General features: G+C 45.2%; 2 protein-coding genes across 4 annotated transcripts in view; one reads left to right on the forward strand and one right to left on the reverse strand.

The window, feature by feature from the left end:
* The window catches only part of LOC144891821 (immunoglobulin-binding protein 1-like), a 59,973-nt gene extending 46,627 nt beyond the window's left edge, over window positions 1-13,346 (forward strand). Inside the window, exons 3-7 of the mRNA XM_078776553.1 lie at window positions 9,391-9,578; window positions 10,560-10,764; window positions 10,867-10,958; window positions 12,370-12,482; window positions 12,698-13,346. Coding sequence (XP_078632679.1) covers window positions 9,391-9,578; window positions 10,560-10,764; window positions 10,867-10,958; window positions 12,370-12,482; window positions 12,698-12,843 — 744 coding nt within the window. The 3' untranslated portion in view covers window positions 12,844-13,346. The remainder of the gene's footprint in view (window positions 1-9,390; window positions 9,579-10,559; window positions 10,765-10,866; window positions 10,959-12,369; window positions 12,483-12,697) is intronic.
* NFKB1 (nuclear factor kappa B subunit 1) overlaps window positions 1-22,405 on the reverse strand; it is a 475,515-nt gene that overhangs the window by 342,920 nt on the left and 110,190 nt on the right. The gene's annotated exons all lie outside the window — the stretch shown is intronic.

The following is a 22,405-nucleotide window of genomic DNA, read 5'->3' on the forward strand; positions in this document are numbered from 1 at the left end:
ACCGATCGTCATCCAATTGTGTTGTATCTGTTTTTGAAGCTGTGTACCATGTCATTTAGATTTGGCACACTGCGTACGAGGCATTGGCAGGCAGTTAGCTGCAGGGCTATAAACTTTGAGAATACAAGAGCCATGCTCATTTTCCAGACCGCAGGTGTGGAACTAGAGCCCTGCAACGATTAACAGCATATTGTATTTCTACCATGGCATGGTATCTGGTATCCTTGGGATACTGGTGAGTACAAGATGAGCCAGGAAGCACCATTTGTAGTGGATCCCTTGAACTGTGGCATCTGAGGTAGAGGTTAAACCTCTTGTGATATTCCTCTTTGAGGGGCTATGATTTTGTTTTTGTTTTTTTGAGTAAGATATTAATTATTAAAATGGCAGTATCGTCCTCCATCACCCCTTGTTTCCACGTGTTGTCCCAATGTCTTGCTGGCAGTGTTTCCTTCTCCCCTCCATCACATTGCTCTTCTACGAGCCTCGACTTTGCATGAAAAATAAAATGACAGTTATGTCTTCAATTGCAATCCATGTGTGAGCTTTGGCTCTTTGAAATATGCCTTGTTGTTAATCCCGTAAACAATGCTTATCTGGACTTGTAAACTATTTATTTGTAAATGGTCATCTTTTTATGTATGCATGGGTTAATTCATGGAAGAGCTTAACCTGCTTGAGGGATAACTATTGTTATAGATCGCGGTTAGGATGTTATAGACCGAGCGGTGGTTTAAAACCGCGACCTAACAAAACTCACCCGATTCACCCAGACTTTGGCCGGATCGCACCGCAGCTGCTCAATGAGGGGAAAAGACAAAAACGACGAATGCAAAGAGGAAAAGGAATAAAACGAGAAGACGTACAGACGAGTAATGGGTTTTATTATTTACACACACAAGCAAAAAGGAGCAATCAAGTTTTATTTACAACACATAAGACGCAAGTGACACAGTGCAAATTTAGCTTACCTACAGGCTTAACTTATCCCAGGACAGAACAAACAGAACGCTGACTCACGCGGGGGATGCCAGGAATGGCAGAAGGTGGATGGCTGGAGGGAGAGGGAGAGGTCCAAGGGGGTCCCGCAGCACAACCGGCGCGTTCAGCAGCCGCCGTTCCTCTTTGGCCCTGCTCCAAACCGCCGTTCAGGCCCCCTTTGGCGGTTGGGTGGTCTTGCGGCTGCGGCCTCCGTCCGCTGCGTTCCCAGGACTTGTCTCACTCGCTTTTCACCACCGACTCCTCACCACCGCAACCAACTGTGACCACTGACCCTCCTTTTGCAACCGACTCAGACCAACTCTTCTCTCTCTCTTTCTCGGTGCGACCAACTCCTCCTCTCTCTCTCTTTCTCCGACCAACCCAGAGTGCATCTCTCTTTCTTCTTCTCCCCCTCCACTTCCGGTTGCGCCCTTTTATAGCGCCCCCCAGCGATCACGCCCCCGGCGCTTTGGACACGCCCATCGGGGCGCTCACCTCGGCCCTGGCTGGTCGCACGACCCTCGGGCTCCGCCCCGGACGACGACGGGCGGGCGCGCCCCTCCCCTCCTCTGACGAGGTGGAGACACGCCTTTCTTCCCTGACTCGAGCCTCGTGGTCAATGGCGGTTATTGGAGGGGAGGTGATTGGGAATCGAGGCTCAGCAATGACGAGAGGGGATGTAATATGGCAATCGAGGGTCGGCAATCACGAAAGGGGGGATGTGAAGGAAATGGGGATTTTTGGGGATGGGAATGGAAGGGGATCTATTCTCTCTCACTGGTGCAATGGAGTATTTCAATTAATGGGAGACACAGCCTTATCTTAAAACACAGAATAAGATATAACTATCGAACATGAATATCCTATGATTGGCTGACGTGTATGCTTGTGGACTATGGGACGCCCTTTTGATCTTACACAGCTCCGGAGGCAGGAGGCACAGCACAACAACAATAATAATAATCATACAGCACACAATAAAAAAATATATATACAGTCCTCATATCCACAACACTGCACTCTCCTCCTCTTAGGCACGTCCCGGGCCTACAACTTTTAGCTTTAGCGTGACACGTAGGTGTAGTTCCCTCTATTTTTAACCTGACCCTGAGTGCGACAGTTTAAACATAAATAAATGTGTCCCGCTGCTCCATTGCACCCTGCCTAACAGACTTTCGCCCACAGTTAACCGAATTGCGGAATGGTCTTCAAACTATACACTGACGGTGGGGAGCATTATTTACAATGACTCTGCTTTTATTTACAAAACTAACCCAGGACCTGTAATTGTTCTTTCTGGGGGGGAGACAGTCTGCTCTGCATCAATGCACCATGAAAGCACCTATAACGCACCAACACACCCTCAAGCACCAATCAGTGCAGTCACCACTGTTCATCAATAAAATAAATTCAACAACCCCTAACCCTGCAGGTGTCTCTTGCTCTTCGGCTCCCTCTGCTGGTGATTATTATTTGTCTTCCAGATGTTGTCATTTTCATTTTGCTTTGCTTACTGGCGGCCTATTTTCAATAAAGTGTGCCCAATGTGTCCTTATTTATTTTATTTATGGCCCACAGGGCCGACTAGTGTGGTTCACCTGTGGGGCATCGGTGCCCTGTGGCCAAGGTCCGCCAACAAGATTTCGGGCCCTCATGGCCGGTTCCAGCAGAGGGGCCATGCCCCAACCCATGGGGTCCATAGGTGGTGCTCGGCCACAGACATGTGGTCCATAATGTGGTGCATCGATGCAGACAGCTGGTTCTGGGAATTTCGGGCGCACAATGGCCGACCCACGCACGCTCCCCTTGGCGCCCAACGGCGCTCAGGTCCTCATGTGGGAGACAAAAAGGGGGGACAAGACAGATGAGCGAGGGGTAAGGTCTCAAGGGTACACATCAAAAAGGGCAATGCAAGGCGAAATGCGTATGGAGGGCGAAGTGAGAAAGCTCGTCCCTACCGTACGTCACCCCCCTGTTACCGAGCCCACCCTTGCCCTTACCCCATATGTACAAAACCTACACATTACCAATTCGTTACTACTGTCACGTCTTCCCCATATTTCCCCTATATCAAATTCGTCACCACAATCCCTCTACTTCAAAAATTTGCCATCATCAATTCATCATCAATCCTCATAAGGAGGCAGAGATGGAACATCAAAGCACAATGTCACACCCACGTCATGATGCGTCTCACATTCCAAACATTTGCACAATAAAAAATAATAAAACATGGCATGGTGTGGAGTTACCTGTCACCTCCGGTGAGTGGGTGCAGATGGTGCGAGGAGATCCTTCATCCTAACTATCCTCTAAATGACTTTAACACACTTTACACTACCCGGGGTCTTTCTCCGGCCAAACCATTGGCCCTCTTACACTATGGGTTCTAAAAACCAATTCCCATTGGCCAAACTGTGGTGCTTTTCAATTTGGGGTCTCACTCCCCCGATTCATCTCCCGGTGCCCTCGCACAATTTCTGGGCCGCGACGTGTAGCTCTCCCAACAGGTCTACCCACCTGCACACCTCCACCACTGTAGTTGCCACCCGAGCTTACCTAGCTCCTCACCCTAACCTATCTAACTGGGGGCAGCCCCTCTCCTGGCTCTGTCACCCCATGGTGCCCTCTGGCACTGGGCTACCCGGGTCCGTCCTCCGGATCCTCGGGCCCCATTCACACAACTACTACCGGCTCCCAGAGCCCACCTGCGGCCTCACCTGGCCGACATCCTTACAGTGGTGGAGTGCCCAAACCAACTACACACACTAACAGGCTACACGCCCAGCCATTTCCACAACACTAATGCACCCATCCAAATACCATTCTTTCACCTCGCACCACAGATGCCAATATCCAAACCACAATTTACCTGTACCCTCTACCTAACACTTACACTACCCGCCCCGGGTATCCGTGATGGGGGTCCACTCTTCCCCCATTCACACCTTCGCACCATCCACTCCACTCCACAATTTCCACCATTCTCACTCCACGACCATCCATTCCAATCCTCCAGACCATTTATTCCATACACCTGTCTTTCATTCACCTGTCGTTGCACACCTGTGCAATCCTACCTGGTGCCACCTGCACCCTCCTCCTCTTCCTGGACCATTTGGTCAACACAACACGCAATCACCACTACTCCCTCATACCTGCTCCATTCACCTGTTCAGTTGCACACCTGTGCAATCACACCTGTTCCATTCTCACCTGTTCAATCCTCACACACACGGCATCATCTCAGCTAACTTCTCCCCTCTGAAACTTGCGCTTCCCAGTCGTCCCTTTAAACTATTGCGCTCCCACGTCATTATAATCCACACTAATCTACCTGCGTCCCCACTACAGGTATCAGTCACTAACTAAACTTAACGTCACCTAATGTCAATCTTCGCTAGATCCCTACACACCATATCCTAACCCTCCCGGGCTAGTTTTCACTGCCATACACCCCATAATCTAGTGCTCCTTTGCCCCCACATCTGTGAGGGATGGTGGATTTGCCATCCCACCACATCGGGGGTCTCTCACTATCAATTTTGTTCGTCCAAATCCAACAATCAAAAATTTTCCATTTACTGCCAATTCTATTCACTTTTCTAAATTTTGTATCAAATCACTACTATCACTATCACCATCACCCGTCTACTTATTACATCCTCTCGGTGCGCCAATTCACATCTACAGCCCGGCTTCGTACAGCCGAGCAATGAATGCTGGTTCTTTTGTGTCCGCGGCTGGATACGTCCCGCATTCGGGGCAGGGACGGAGGCTTACCCGGGCCGAGATCCCATGCACCACCTCGGCGTGAAGCCATCCAATGTCCCGATCTCGACCTGCCGGCACGTCTCAATAGAAAGTGGTCGCCATGACGACCCTTCCTATCGGGCTGCCCGCTCCGCCTAGTGGAGCCCGGACGCGGCCGCTCCACGCGAGGCCCAGCGTGGATCGCGCACGGCGGTCCTTTCGAACCCGCCGTGGCTCGGATCTCCGCTGGTTCTCGCGGCACGCGAAGCCCGGCACGCACCGAGGGCCCGATCCGGCTAAAAGTCGACCTAACCTTTAACCCGATTATCGTCGACGCCTCACCTGCAGGCTTACATGCATACGCTACCCCTTTCGTGCTCATACATGCAGCCGTTCCCATTCTCCTCGTACCTTTCCTTACACACCCCGGTACACTCACTCCGCCCATCGACTTGGTCACACACCTGACCACCGAACACCTTGGCACACATTCGTCGCTCGCACACCTCACCAATACACCTCTTCGCGCCCCTTTCTCGGTCACCTCCTTTGTGACAATCACAGGTGTGCTCTCACCCGCACACCCAACCACGTGTCTCACTACCAATTCCAGCGTGCATTCCCACTCACGCTCTACCATTCCAGGTGTGCATCCTTCTATTCCAGGTGTACATCCTCGCTCACCTGCCACAACCAACTCACGCTCCGTTTCACTCTCACTACTCTCACCTCCACTCTCGGTCGCGCACTCACCCTTCCTCTCGACAGCGCACTCTTTCCTCATGCACCCGTCCGTTACACACCTTTCTCGCGCACACTCTGCCGCACCTTGTCCCGTCACACCCTCTGTAACACTCACCACAGGCATGCATTCTCCCTTACTCTTGACAGCATGCGCTTTCCCCTTGCACCCGTCCGTAACACACCTTTCTCGCGCATCCTCCCGCGCACACTTTTTCGTTACCTCCTCCGTAACACTCACCACACCGCGCTTCCCTGTGCTCCCTCGCACACGCGCTACGACCGACTCACTCCTGACGGCACACTCACTCCTCGGCGTGCACTTTTTCCTCACACACCCCATGGTCGGACATTCTCGCACACCTCTTTTTTCGCACACCAGACCTGTCGCACACCTCACCAACGGCCTTTCACGAACACCCGGATCCAAACCAATCCCCAAGCCGACTGAAGCTTTCCTCACATCATATACATTGCCACTCACCTCCGTACCTTGTCTCCGCACCTCCTTTGCCACCTGCAAACTCTTTATTTGGTTAGTGAGCATCACATCATGAGTTGAGCACCGACCTTGCACATATTCCATCACCTCCTCCTGGATTTCTCTCTTAGTTTCTGTCCGTCCCTTCTTAATTTCACTCACCTCTTCTCCCACTTCCTCTAATTTTTGTTTAACCTCTTTTATTTCTCGGTGCGTCTCCTCAAGCTCGTCCTCTAAGGCTACCGTGACCGTCTCTATGTGCATCCTTACCTCCCGGTCCTTCGTCTCCATTGCTTCTGTCACCTCTTCCACCCTCATTGTCAGTTCCTCCCGTACCATCTGACATTGCCTCTGCGTCGCTATTAATTCGTTTTTAATTTCTTTTTGTGTCGCCTTTAACCCTCCTAGTACCGCAGTGTTCTTTTGAACCTGCTCCACTAACTTAGTTTGTCCCTCTGTCAGCTGCTCCACCTCCTCCGTCAGATCTTCTATTCCCCCTTGTAACTTAGCCGTATTATTCCTCACTTCTTTCTCTATACGCTTTTCGCCTCGCTTTACCTCCTCGCGCAGCCCCGAGACCTCCTCACTCACCCCTCGTCGTATTTCCTCCATCTGGTTCCCCATCTGTTCGATTTCCCGGGCGGATTGTTCCCCTATTTCCCGCAATTTGTCCTCCATCCTATTTTCTAACCCCATTAACCCATTTTTCACCCCCTCTAACTGATTCTCCTGGGCAGCCATTCTGTTTTCCACCCCCGTTAACCCATTCTTTACCTCTTTTATCCCGTTGTCTAACCCCTCAAAATTATTGTCTAACTTCCCAAATTTCCTGTCTAACCCCTCACCAGTACCCCTCGCTTCGTCCCTCATTACCCCCATTTGGCCCTCCAATCGCTCACCCTGAGCATCCATCCGGTTCCCCATTACCCCCAATTGCTCACTCTGAGCATCCATCCGGTTCCCCATTACCCCCAATTGCTCACTCTGAGCATCCATCCGGCCCTCCAATCGCTCACTATTCTGGGCCATAAGGGCCTTCATTTGTTTAAAAAAAAGGTTCAAATCCATTGGCATCTCCGGTTCGACTACCGCGACCATGGGCGTGGCTAAATGTGGCGCCGCTGTAATCACGTGCGCTAGAGCGCCATTTTGTGCACCTGAAATTCCCGCAACCACATTGCCATTTTCCTCCTCCCTTTCTTCCCCGAAGTCCTGGGTTACTTCTAACCCCTCTATCTCTCCCACCGGCATCCCGTCGCCTTGGACAGCCATGGCGCGATTTCAAAATTCGGGCTCTTCCTTTAAAACAAAACAAATTTCGTACTTTATAATTTTGAGCGCGTGAAGCGCGCTCCGGGTCGATCTCACTCCCCCGACACCAATTGTTATAGTACTAACACAATTGGTGTCCAAAATTTGGGCTAAATAAATTTAGTCCCAGGTTCGAATCCCACCTCCTGACTACCAATTGTTATAGATCGCGGTTAGGATGTTATAGACCGAGCGGTGGTTTAAAACCGCGACCTAACAAAACTCACCCGATTCACCCAGACTTTGGCCGGATCGCACCGCAGCTGCTCAATGAGGGGAAAAGACAAAAACGACGAATGCAAAGAGGAAAAGGAATAAAACGAGAAGACGTACAGACGAGTAATGGGTTTTATTATTTACACACACAAGCAAAAAGGAGCAATCAAGTTTTATTTACAACACATAAGACGCAAGTGACACAGTGCAAATTTAGCTTACCTACAGGCTTAACTTATCCCAGGACAGAACAAACAGAACGCTGACTCACGCGGGGGATGCCAGGAATGGCAGAAGGTGGATGGCTGGAGGGAGAGGGAGAGGTCCAAGGGGGTCCCGCAGCACAACCGGCGCGTTCAGCAGCCGCCGTTCCTCTTTGGCCCTGCTCCAAACCGCCGTTCAGGCCCCCTTTGGCGGTTGGGTGGTCTTGCGGCTGCGGCCTCCGTCCGCTGCGTTCCCAGGACTTGTCTCACTCGCTTTTCACCACCGACTCCTCACCACCGCAACCAACTGTGACCACTGACCCTCCTTTTGCAACCGACTCAGACCAACTCTTCTCTCTCTCTTTCTCGGTGCGACCAACTCCTCCTCTCTCTCTCTTTCTCCGACCAACCCAGAGTGCATCTCTCTTTCTTCTTCTCCCCCTCCACTTCCGGTTGCGCCCTTTTATAGCGCCCCCCAGCGATCACGCCCCCGGCGCTTTGGACACGCCCATCGGGGCGCTCACCTCGGCCCTGGCTGGTCGCACGACCCTCGGGCTCCGCCCCGGACGACGACGGGCGGGCGCGCCCCTCCCCTCCTCTGACGAGGTGGAGACACGCCTTTCTTCCCTGACTCGAGCCTCGTGGTCAATGGCGGTTATTGGAGGGGAGGTGATTGGGAATCGAGGCTCAGCAATGACGAGAGGGGATGTAATATGGCAATCGAGGGTCGGCAATCACGAAAGGGGGGATGTGAAGGAAATGGGGATTTTTGGGGATGGGAATGGAAGGGGATCTATTCTCTCTCACTGGTGCAATGGAGTATTTCAATTAATGGGAGACACAGCCTTATCTTAAAACACAGAATAAGATATAACTATCGAACATGAATATCCTATGATTGGCTGACGTGTATGCTTGTGGACTATGGGACGCCCTTTTGATCTTACACAGCTCCGGAGGCAGGAGGCACAGCACAACAACAATAATAATAATCATACAGCACACAATAAAAAAATATATATACAGTCCTCATATCCACAACACTATTCTTGAAATGGAGAAGGAAGATAAAACAAAACCGATAAGCTGCAATTGGTTGCATCAGTTGCATGATGTTGCTTGAGGAGATGGAATCCAGATAAAGAAGGCCCTTGATGCTGCCTGTGTGGTTATGTACGTGTGTGTTGTGTGTAGTTTTTTTTTCTCGTATTGATAAAATAATGGAAGGGTTGTTGTTGTTTTGTATGTGGCCTTGGCGACTGGTTGCTTCATTTTATTTCTGGAAGTGCAGCTTTGCAGCTGATGCAGTGCCCCTTGTCACAAGTAAGCAAGTAGTCATTTTACTGACCTCAGAAGGATGCCAGGCTGAGTCAACCCTCGTGGTGTTATTTCAATAGCAAGACAGGGGCTTGAAACTCAAGTCCCTAAGATCTTCAGCCAGCCAGCCAACACCAGGCTTAATGGAAGGGTGATAATGTACAAGATAATTATTTGGTAAGGGGAGTCAGGGGAGAATATTTATGGAGATGTTCAAAGAGACCACCTTCATATAATGCCTCTTCTTTGAGATTGCGCTAATTGCGGGTCTTTCCATTTTTTTCATGTAATATTTGTTATAACAAGAACGTTTCTTCATGAACCAGATTTATGTGAGAAGTAAATAACTTGTTTCTACCTTTATCTAATATTTCCCCCATCTTATAGGTGCTCAGAAGGCAGCATCTCTTCAAGAGTTTCTTAAGCCGTTGCCGTAACTATGGGCTGTGGCAAAGTGAGTGTGAGGACGACGAAAGGGGGAGAGACAGAAAGAGTGCAACAAAGGAAAAGGGTGGCGATCAAGGACCTGCATGTTTGGAGCGACTTGGTGCGAGGCGGCAAGCAAAGATTCAGAGGTCTGGTGCGTTAATTTGCTTTGTTTTATTTTATTAATGTACTCTTCTCAAGAATCTAAGCAAAAGCCTTTAAATTGGGGAAAAAAACTATGGATTCATAGTTCAGAAACTTATTCGTCTATGGTCTATGCCCTTTACTTCCTCTAGCCCAGTAGTTGGCAAACTAAGCTAATTGGAGGACTCTGGCCCTCCAAACAACTCTAAGGGCTGCAAGAACCCCTTTGCATTTACAAGCCAAAATTATATACTGTACTGTATTTTAACTTAAAAATCAGGTACGATGGAGGATGCCCAGTCGGCTGCTGGCTTTGGAGGCCAACTTTGGAATGTTTGCCCAATAAAGATTATGGCTGATAGTGAGACCCCAGGAGTTTGAATGACTGAAGTTTGCCAGAGTGGAAGGTGGAGTCTTCAGCAAAAGCTTGGGAAAAAGAAAAGTGGCAATTGTAACCACTAATCCCTCTAGCAGATTTCATATGAAGTTATAAATCATGCCTCGTACCGTCCAGACATGTAACTTTGTAATTTCCATATATTTGGACCACTCAAAGAACATCTGGGTGATATTACATTTACGAATGCTGAATACCCCAAAGCATGTGTCCCAAATTAGCTGTGTACCCATTCTAAGCAGATGGCATTGAGGTGCTTCCCCGTCAATGGGACAAGTGTGTCCGTATCTTCATTGGAAGGCCTTCTGTGGAACGGCTGCACTGCATTTTCTGGAATTACAACAGCCATTTCCAGGTTTAGCTGACATATCGGTGGAATTCCATGGGAAGTAAGACGAGATAAATCATGGGAATTTGTGACCTGAACTAAATTGCAAAAGGAAACATCTGTTACAGCTTAAGTCACTTGAAATGCAAGGCAACAAATCTTTGCTCAAATCATTAAAATCAAGACATTACAGTAGATGTGTAAAGAGGATGAGTTTTGGTAATCCTGTGCCACCATCAAATAATTGTGTTCGATAAACAGACACCAAAGACGCCGGGAGATAGACAAACGAGAGAAAGCATTGTGGGAAGCCGGAGCGAGCGAAGGAGATGGAGCGGACGAAGAGCAACGACGGCAGCTTTACCTCACTTCAATCAACCGATGGCTGTTCATCGCTTGTGATGAGCTAGAGAGCCTGTCTGAGGAAGTCCAAATTTTGCAACATCAGCAGAGTCTCAAAGAGCAGGTGAGTGGGTTTTGTTGGCACTTTATTGGCTGAACCAATGCACGATTGTCAAAGTTATACTTTCGATGTTGTATACCTGTAAATGCTACATTTTGTCTGCAGGTGGGTATGAATGGGGCTGGCCCAGAAGCAACAGAGTCTAAGAGGGTTCCACTAAAGCCATTCGTGATTTCCAAACAAGTTGCACAAAATCGGTGGGTGATTGTTTTATATCCCTTAGTGGTTAGTCCTTCATTTGTTTCATTCTTTGTTTCCTTTTCCACTATGTCTTGTGATTTCAGCAAAATAATTTCAAGTAGGTTGAAGAGTTAAGGGACAATTAAAGATATTATAAATGCTGGTGCAAGAGGGGGACGAGGGTGCGTTTAATTTAGAAATGGAAAGTTTGGAAAGTATGAGGAGAGTTGGGAGAAAAGAAAAAAAAGCACAGAGGCCCAGAGGAAAATAGGTGTAAAAGGAGAGGAGGGGATAGTGTGCGACCCTGGCACATTTTGATTCGCGCTTTATCGGGGCAGAGGCAAGTGAGCACTCATTTTTTTTTTTTTCATACAGTACAATACCTAAGGCTCGTAATGGAGTTGCCACTCACACACACATGGACATCCTGACGAGATAAACATTTGAAACATCCATTGAGCTTAGTGCCATCACTTCCCGGAATACTATCAGTACCGGCGACGTCACAACAATGGCACCGCTTTTCTCACCGCACTCAGCAGAGCATTTCCTCAGGAGGAACTTCCTCGTCCCCATAGAAGCCAACCTATGGGGTTTGTCCATGCTCTTTCTTTTTGAATGCTGAATATCAAGCAAAGTAGCAGCATATACCATTTTTAAAGCATTACTCAGCCAGGGTTTGAACCGCAGATCTACCAGACTCAGAGCAAACGCCCTAACCATTACACCATTGAGTCTGGGTTGCATGACAAGTGTCTTAATTGACGTTTCCATCGACTCATAAAAGGTTTGTCAAATAAACGCATCAGAAAATGGTTTGCCTTTGCAGACAATGTTCTAAAAATCAAAACCTTATTCTGTCATAAAAAAAAATCCTTCTGTTTCTTCTGCATCTGCCACAGCAAGGTGGCTTGGCCTGCACTGAGCAGACTGTTATTAGCATTCTTTCTTTTCAAATGTTTACCTCTTGTTGGGATTTAATCCTTTTTTTGTTGTTAAATAACACGTGTTATTCTCCTTAACCCCCACTAACATTGCCATGTGGTTTTATTCTGCCAGCACACATCTGGTTGTGGGGAGATTTGACATTGGGAAGCTCCCCCACGGCAAGATAAAATTGTGTGCCACTGCCCTGGAAACTACATATTAAAGGATGAATGTGTGTTGAGTTTTGCAATGTTGCACGATGATTCGTTTATGGTTTGATTGAAGTGGGTGAGGTAGGAAGGGGGTTATTTCCCACTTGTAATGCAATGACCATGTTGTTTTTAATCCTGTGACAGTATCTCGTAAATTTCAATATTTTCTCTTTGATCTTTGGTCTGTTCTAACAATCATGTTTTATAAACATAACTTGAATACAACATAACTGCTTGTCTATTGACTTGTAAATTCCACATTCAATGTGTCAATATGTCCATATGGCAGGGTGTTTGGACCAGGTTATCCCAGCCTGCCTTCCATGACTGTTGTTGAGTGGTACGAGGAGCACAAGCGAAAAGGTATTCTTCCTGATCGAGGAATACCTACAACGACACTCGGTAGGTTCACCAAGAGTGAGAACCGTTTCTCTTTAGAGTTGCTTTACACAGAAGATATGCTTTGTTGTGATTTCTGGATGAACCTGTCATGCCGCCAAAGCTGCGTTGGTGTCATAACATATTCCTTTTTGAAAGATATTCAGCTTCATGAGCATTGATGTTTCTTTGATGAGATGTGTATAGGTTAAATGCCGTCACGCATCCTTTCTTCTCAGGGAACGGCACACATGATGACACCAAAGGTGACAAAGACGAAGAGGAAGATAAAGACGATGAAGATTCTCTGCAACGGGCACGGCAGTGGGATGATTGGAAAGACACGCATCGTCGTGGCTGGGGAAACCGTCAGAACATGGGCTAAGTGTTTGAAAAATGCAACCAAAAGCTCTTAATTGTTCTTTGCTTTAAAAATTGCATTTTGCCCCTTCTAAGCAGAGTTTTTATTCAACTATTTTTATTCATTTGCATCTATTTATCTTGATGATCCTCCCCACTTTATGGAAGACTTATTTAATACCTTTTAGAGTCGATTCAACTAATGTTCTCTCTCCTTGTATACGCATCTGCATGCCGTCTTAACTACCTGCAGTGTTTTCCATGTAAACTGATCATTGACCAACGAGTCAAAATAAGTTTGTTTGTTTGTTGTTTTTTTTGTTGTTTTTTGTTTAAAAAAAATTTGGCGGTCATTGGATTCTGGCTGGAACAGCTTCACCTCTCCTGTTCTTATCTTTCCAGAACTTCTCTTTGTGTGTCAACACATTGGAATCAAATTTGTTCATATGTTTGCCGTGGGATATAATAAGCAAATCTAAGTGTGCTCATGGTTTGATGCTTATCAAATAAAAGGGCAAAATACCATCATTTTTGGCAGGCGTGGAATTTAAATGTTTGGAGAGGGAGGTTGGGGGTGGGGAGGATATGGGTTCAAAAGAGACATACTTAATTGGGGATTTCATTACAATCACAGTTAATTTCCAATAAAGATCCATTTACATGTCACTAAGATGCCTGGTGTTGGCCTAATGGTTCAGGCGGCGGGCTTGGGATCCTAAGGTCCTGAGTTTGAATCACATTGAATTAACGCCAGGTGGGGTTGACTCAGCCCGTCATCCTTCCGAGGTCGGCAAAATGAGTACCAGATAACTGGTTACAGAGAGGCATTGCATCAGCGGCAGACATGCCCACAGAAATTATGCAACCAGCAGCTAGGTGGCTGCACACGAATCACCCACGTCACTAAGGACCAATTTTGGCCCAGAAACATAAAATACATTTAAAATCTTATTGTTCACATGTTGAGGCCAACATTACTGAACTTTTCAATGGATATTGATCGATCTTTTGATCTATTCATATTCATTTAAATGTTCAGTAACCAGTCTGAGTAACATCCATGGTTAATGTAATTCATTTTTAGTGATACTCTAATCACAGCTCTATGGTGGTGATAGGTAGGTTAAGCATAATTTTAGTTGGATCTTGGTCTGTCAGGATGGCTTTGAGGTATGCACATCCACCAATAAGCTGTACTGCCAACCAGGTGTTTCAGAAGCAGGGGGTGATTCATGAATGTGTTTGCTGTTCCTCGGATGGATGTTAACTGGGCATCTCATCTGCCGCCATTAGTCGGGGGACATTAAAGATCCACGGTGTCTTTAGCAAAGAGTGGGCAAGCTATCGCCAGCACCTTGAACAAATTAAATTCCTGCCCTGACCAGCAGAGATCATTGCATTAGTGGTACAGCTTTGCCCTCAGCCAATGATGCTTCCCCACAGCCTTGTGCTACATACGAAAGAAGTTGGATGTTTATTAGGGAAACATCTTGGTTTACATCATGAAGGTGAATAGTACACAAGTTGTGGTAGAATAAAGGGGGTCACTCACCCTTGAACAGAAAGGTGAATGTAATAGAGTATTTGAAAAGTCTGGAATCATAGAAAATATTTGTTTTTAAATTTAGAAAATCGATATGTGTATGCATGTCATTGGCTGGCAATTTAAGCAATTATTATAATAATATTGTTGTGTTTATGAGGGGGTAGGTGAAAGCATACCGCAAGAAAGGTAGCACTGTATAGTATGTAGCTTGGACCGTGTGATGCGTCAAATAAATCTCAATGTACTTAAGTAGGGAAACTGCAGCTTAAGGTTGTTTATGTGTTCTTCACATGGGTGGGTGAAAACATGCTAATTAGTGGTAAGGATTAAGGTTAGTTTTCCCCTGTGCATGCTTTCCCTCAGTAACTTTCCCCTAACGTTTTGCTGCCTCAGCCGGCCATGCACCTCCTTTAAACAACAACTTTTACCGTCAACTACAAGCAGGCACGACACGATCGGACTAAGCCCTGCATCCAAAGGACCTAATAAGGCAAAAGCCCGCCCACGAGAGGCAGAGCATGAGGCGATTTTGAAGGATCGACCCGATTGGCTCTGAAGAGCAAGAAGAAGAGTCGGTCGCTCTCTCTCTCTTGTTTCGCTCGGGGAAGAAGGGCGCAATTTTTGTTCTGATTGTGGACAATCGAGTGCTGGACAGAGTTTGGCGTGCTTTTGTGGCACTCAAGGAGCTATAAAGGCGGCGGTTTGTGGGACTCTTAGCGCTTCGGACAGGATGGAGAGCGAAAGAGGGCCGTCTAAATTGCTCGCTTCACGGCTCATCGTCGTCGTCGGCCGGCGCCAACTTTGGCGCTTAGGCGTGGGGAAACGTTGCCCTCGGCCACCACTGCCGACCTCATCAAGCGAAATTGTAGGGATGAGCCAAGTGCACTAAAAATGACATTTTATTTTGTCTTTCCCCTGTGTGTCCGTCTTTGAGTCAGGCTGTGTGAGGTACCTCTGTAGGAATTTGTTTTTACCACCACCTTTTATTTTGACATTTTCATTCCGTGCTTTATTTTTATTAAATCCTTATTGTTGTATTTTCATTTGTCGTGTTTCTTTGTTCGTGGGTTCGGGAATAAACCCGTGTGTTCCGTTCAGGTAAACGCCTCACATCCTTCCTTCTCGCACGCGCAATAACCGCCATTTTCGGCTGGATGCCTCGGAGTTAAAACTTTCGGCTATCCATCACCGGTGATCTTAATCGCCAGCGATGTGACAATACAACAACAACAACTGAAATACCTTGTGGTTTCATTCAGCAGTGCCAGTGCAGTGCTTGCTTTTGCATGAGTTAGTGAAACTGATTTTGTTACACATTTACACTTTCAGATCGAGATTCCTGTTACTGCAATCTCATGAAAGAGCAGAATAACAGGGGGACAAATGGAAAACAGCAGGACACATCTGCACAATAGGAGAAATTGCAGGTGTCCCGTGGTAATGGAGTCTTGGAGGGTGTAGTAAAGCTCAGATAAAGAAACAGGAGAGACTTAGGTGCAGGTGAGCAGCAAACTACCTGAAGAGCACTCGAAGGCAGTTCCACACAGGTGAGAGAAGAGAGAGATGAATGATTGGCATTGTATTAAGGAGAAATGGAAAAACAAGTACAGATACATTCAAAGTACATGCCCCATGCCAAATAAATAAATAACATATCCTCCAGGGCCCCTTCGGTGCCAAGCAATGCCGCCGTGCAGCACATAGAGATGGTATTGGGAGGTAGAGGTGTACAATAATTGTTTGATTAATTGCGTAATTAAAATAAATAATAATCGTAAAATAATTAATTTCTTAATTGGCTAATAGCATACCTAACCCACCAGTATTTCATCTGAAGCTGTAACTTTTTGAAGATTATTGAAATAATTAAATAATAATCTATTAAATGGTTAATAAATAAACAAGAAGACGTCATGTGGAGCACGATACTTGCAAAATCCCCCCCTCCCCCCCCCCCCCAAAAAGTTTCCCATTGATACAGCAAATTGTCCATTCCATGATCATTAAAATTTACGATCTTGATCAAAGCTCGGGTCAACAGGATAAAAAGTGACGATTTTTCAGATTAAAAATGATTTTAGAAGTTTGACCTTTGACCTTTTGACCTCAAATAGTTGATTTTCCTATTTAGTGACAATGTGCAAATGCTGTTCAATTTCCAAGTCAATCGTATGAAAATTTATGGCTTTTCAGATGAAAATTGATGCTTTTTAAAATTTGACCTGCAGTTGACCTTTGACCTTTTGACCTCAAAAATAGTTGGTTTCCCAATTCAGTGAGGCAATATGCAAATGATGTTCAATTTTCAAGCCAATCAGATGAAAATTGACAGTTTTTCAGATGAAAACTGATTTTAAAGATTTGACCTTGTGTTGACCTTTGACCGTTTCACCTCAAAAATAGTATGTTTCCCCTCCCCCCCACAAACGCAACTGACCAATGTACTTGAAAAATCTTCGATTTTGCAAGTAACAAGAAGGCATCATGTGGAGCACGATACTTGCAAAATTCGCCCCTCCCCCCCCCCCAAAAGTTTTCCATTGACACAGCAAGTTGTCCATTTCATGAAGATAAAAAATTTACGATCTTGATCAAAGCTTGGGTCAACAGGATGAAAAGTGACGATTTTTCAGAGGAAAAATGATGATTTTAGAAGTTTAACCTTGAGTTGACCTTTGACCTTTTGCCCTCGCAAATAGTTGGTTTCCCAATTCAGAGGCAATACACAAATGGAGGCAAATGGAGGCAAGAGGCAATACACAATACACAAATACAATACACAAATGCAATACACAAACAAAACACAAATGTTTCCCATTTTCAAGTCAATCGGATGAAAATAGATGGGTTTTCAGATGAAAATTGATGATTTTGGAAGTTTGACCGTTGACCTTTTGACCTCAAAAATAGTATGTTTCCCAATTTAGTGACTCGATATGCAGATGCTGTTCAATTTTCAAGTCAATCGGTTGAAAATTGACGGCTTTTCAGATAAAAATTGATGATTTTGAAAATTTGACCTTGAGTTGACCTTTTGACCAAATACTTTATTTCCCAATTTAGTGACTCAATATACAAATGCTATTCAATTTTCAAGTCAATTGGATTTAAAATGGCGATTTTAGAAATTTGACCTCCAGATGACCTTTGACCTCAAAATCAATGGGCTCCTCAATTGGGACAACCTATACAGCTTGGTGAAGTTTTGTGACGATTGGTTTGGAATTGTGACCTGTAGGCCGGTGACAAACAGACAAACAAACAGACAGACAGAACCACAAACGCAACCGACCAATATATTTGAAAAATTTTCGATTTTGCAAGTAAAAAATATCCCTTATAGTCTATAGCCAAATCACTTGGTCACTGTCATGTCTGAATATCAGCTTCCTTGCTCAAAAGGTGCCTGAGATTTTTTTTTTTTTTTGTATACTGAATCGAGGCTTGTGAAAGAGCTAACATTTACTTCACAAACAAATCAACCAGACAAACAAAATATATAAAAAGAGGGAGCGGAAGACAAGATGGGGAGAGAAGGGGAAGCACACAAACACAACATTTGAGAGCAGGGAGATATGTGGAAGGGAGAGGGCTTGGGGGGAGGAGGCGTGGGAAGGGGGGGGGAGGAGGCGTGGGAAGGGGGAGGGACAAGTATAAAACACAAGGACACCAAGGACTTCCAGGACAGTTGGTATTTCAAAAAAGTGGAATTGGGGTGAAATTAGCGGGGGTAGAAAAGATCAACGTTTTGGATGGGGGAAGATAAGAGATGGTGGTGAACAGCTGTTTTAAAGACCTGGAGGGTGGAGTGGGATTGAAGAGAGTGAGGGAGTTTGTTCCAGAGGTGTGAGAAAAGAGGAATGAAGGAGTGAAGGTGAGCAGAGAGTCTTGATTTTGGCAGTTTAACCATAAGAGGGTTGCAAGCAGATCTTGTGCGACCTGTCGGAATATTTGTGGGACAGAGCCCAGAGAGAGCTGGGGGGGGGGGGGGGGCAAGGCCAGAGAGGAGTCGGTAGAAGACGGAAAGACCACCAACCTGCCTGCGGTGAGTGAGTGAGAGGCCCTTGGAGTTAGCTTCATCGTGGGAGATTCCAATGATTCTGAATGCTTTGGTTTCAACAGCGTGAAGACGAGCTAGGTGTGAGGCAGGAGCACCAGCCCGAGCAGTATTCCATTGAGCTGCAGATGAAAGCCTTGTATGTGGTGAGGAGCTCAGGTGTGCCAAGGAAGGACTTCGCACAACGGAGGATGCCCAGTCAGCGACTGGCTTTGGAGGCCAGATTTGAAATGTGGTTTTCCCAGGAAAGATCATGGCAGATAGTGAGACCCAAAAGCTTGAGTGACAGAACTTCTTGGAGAGGAGATATTGCCCAGATGAGAAAGCAAATAAATAAGTACTTAATACATCGATAATAATGAAATAATTGATCATTTAATTGATTAATCAAAAAACAAAAAAGTGTTTTTGCCAAAGCGCTTGCTCACTATTGTACCAAAATTTCAGCTTCCTCGGTCAAAGGATGGCTGAGATATCGCCCGGACAAACAAATAAACAAGAAGACGTCATGCAGAGCACGATACTTGCCAAATCCACCGCCCACCCCCAAGAAAAAAATTCCATTGATACAGCAAATTGGCCATTTCATTAAGATTAAAATTGACAATCTTGATCAAAGCTTGTCAATTGTCAAAGTCAAAGTCAATAGTCAATAGGAAGTCAATTGTTGTCAAAGTCAATTATTTGTCAAAGTCAATATTCAAAGTCAAGTATTGTCAAGTCAAGTATTGTCAAGTCAATTATTGTCAAAGTCAAAGTCAAGTATTGTCAAAGTCAATAGGAAGAAAAATGACGATTTTTCAGATGAAATTTTTCAGAATTTCAGATGACTATTGTCAAGTCAAGTATTGTCAAAGTCAATAGGAAGAAAAATGATGATTTTTCAGATGAAAAATGATGATTTTGGAAGGTTGACCTTGAGTTGACCTTTGACCTATTGACCTCAAAAATAGTTTCCCTATTTAGTGACAATGTGCAAATGCTGTTCAATTTCCAAGTTAATCGGATGAAAATTGAGGATTTTAAAAACTTGGCCTATGTTGACCTTTTGGCCTATGTTTACCTAAAATAGAATTTGTGGTTGAATTCAGTGACCAGATGTGCAAGTCCTCTTCAAATTTCAAGTCAATTGGATGAAAATTGAGGATTTTAGAAATGTGGCCTATGTTGAACTTTTGGCCTATGTTGACGTCAAATATACTTGGCTGAATTCAGTGACCAGATATGCAAGTCCTCTTCAAATTTCAAGTCAATCGGATGAAAATTGAGGATTTTAGAAATTTGGCCGATGTTGACCTCAAATATACTTGGTGGTTGAATTCAATGACCAGATATGCAAGTCCTCTTCAAATTTCAAGTCAATTGGATGAAAATTGAGGATTTTAGAAATTTGGCCGATGTTGACCTCAAATATACTTGGTGGTTGAATTCAGTGACCAGATATGCAAGTCCTCTTCAAATTTCAAGTCAATTGGATGAAAATTGAGGATTTTAGAAATTCGGCCTATGTTCACCTTTTGGCCTATGTTTACCTACAATATAATTTGTGGTTGAATTCAGTGACCAGATGTGCAAGTCCTCTTCAAATTTCAAGTCAATTGGATGAAAATTGAGGATTTTAGAAATTTGGCCTATGTTGACCTCAAAAATACTTGGTGGTTGAATTCAGTGACCAGATATGCAAGTCCTCTTCAAATTTCAAGTCAATCAGATGAAAATTGAGAATTTTAGAAATTTAGCAAAGTTGGTGACCTTTGGCCTATGTTGACCTTTTGACCCCCAAAACAGGCTTCTTGCTTTTGACCAACTTTACCATTTGGTGAAGTTTCATGAAGATCGGTTGAAAATTGTGACCTCTAGGCCGGTGACAAACAAACAGACAGACAGAACCACAAACGCAACCGACCAATATACTTGAAAAATCTTCGATTTTGCAAGTAACAAGAAAACAAACGGAGGGAAAACTGAGTACTCTCTTTCGGCCCGCGTCATCGCCGGGCCCCTTTGCGATGACGTCATGCAGCGCCTGGAGATGAACTTGGAAAGGATCGGTGTACAATATTTTGTTTGTGAAGGAAAGCGTATTCGACGTTTTATCAGAAATTCCGTGTTTGTTTTGTTCCGTGATCCTATATGAACCCACGGCTCATTATGAATCGACGTTTAAATCCTATACCAGACAAATGCTGCATGTATTTGTCCTTTCTATATTCTTGTCCTTGTAATTCATGTCAACGTACAGTAAGCCTGCTTTAAGATATCAGGGTTTTTTGTATACAAGATCGAGGCTCGTGTAAGAGCTAACATTAAACACAAAGTACATAAACGGACACAAAAAACATATGATGAAGGGAGTGGGAGACAAGATGTGGGGAGAGGGAAGCACACAAGTACAACAGTAGAGAATAGGGACATCGAGAGATCTGTGGATGGGAGAAGGCTTGGGGGGACAAAACAAATTGACACTACCAGGAACTTCAGGAATGAAGTCGGAGATCGAAAGAGGTGGATTTGGTGAGTATTAATGGTGGTAGAAAAGATCAAGGTTTTGGGAGGGGGAACATAAGAGATGGTGGTGAACAGCTGTTTTAAAGACCTGGAGGGAGTATTTTTGTCCACCATTGAATAACCACCACCTGGTGATCCGGCCTATCAGATTGAAGAGAGTGTGGGAGTTTGTTCCAGAGGCGGGAGAAAAGAGGAACGAAGGAGTGAAGGTGAGCAGAGGGTCTTGATTTTGGCAGTTTCACCAACAACCAGGGTCTTGAGTTTGAGCCTCTGTCGTGGCGTTAATATAATAGCAGTTGGGTCGATTCAGCCTGGAATCCTTCCGAGGTGTGCAGAGTACCAGTTTACTGGAAACAGGAGGCACTGCATCAGCGGCACAGCGACGCTCCCAACAGTAATGCAATCACCTGCCACAAGCTGCATACGAAAGGGGATTGTATTTGTTTGTTTTGTATATTTGTATTTGTCCTGCATGTAAAATGTGTACAATTATCTCTTCCATGACCGTTTATCCATCACTGCAAATAACTACACGGTGCATGTCTGACCAGCTCACGTGGTTAATTTAATAATACGTCATTAAATAATCAACGCACGTGAGGATTTTTAACGGTATTTGGATTTTTGAACCTTAAAATGGAGGAGGAAAAGACGAATTTTGATGGTCATTTTTGTGTCACCAAAAAAACAACACAAAGGGCTTTGTTCTTTGTTCTTTGTTCTTTGCATTTCACAGATCCTTATTGTTGATCATTAAAATCGCTTTCCTATTGACCTATTGACCTCAAAATGACCTATTGACCTCAAAATAGTTAGTTTCCCTAACTAAATAGTTTAAAAATAGTTAGTGATCATTAAAATCGATCATTAAGATCTTGGTTTTGAACCAAGAACAATGCTTTCTCCATTTGTGGCGATTTTGTAATATCACGTGGAAGGCGATTTATAAACGTCGGAATCGGAAAGCACACGAGCAATAAAATGCGCCAGTTTCCACGAGGGCGGAAGTTTCGTGACGTCATGCGCGTGGAGGTTGGGTTAGGGTGGGGTGGGGTCGTACTGCGGATGGAGGAAGTACCTTCCCCCATCACCTTCAAACTCCGAAACTATCGATAAAAAACCTTTTTTGCCACGTTGTGTCGACCATGATCTCTAACTTGAGAAAGGTAATTTTAACAGGAAATGAAAGGGAACTGACCCGGAAGTCAAAATATGTAATGTTTTTCGCACGGAGGTATATAATAAACCTGGAGAGCCAATGATGGCTGTCAGCTGAAGCTAGCGGAAGTTGCTTGGCGGCCATATTGGGAAGCCGATTGTGTCTGCGTCCGTGTTTGATCTCACAATCAGCTGATCTCACAATTTCTGATTCATTTTGGATGCTTACCGACTGTAAGGAGTCTTATTTGTGAACGCGCTGTTTCAAAATGCCACAGTGTGTTGCATTTGACTGCACAAATACCTCAGGGAAGGCCT

Source organism: Myxine glutinosa, chromosome 4 (genome assembly GCF_964187855.1).
Source record: "Myxine glutinosa chromosome 4, kmMyxGlut1.1, whole genome shotgun sequence".
Lineage (NCBI taxonomy): Eukaryota > Metazoa > Chordata > Myxini > Myxiniformes > Myxinidae > Myxine > Myxine glutinosa.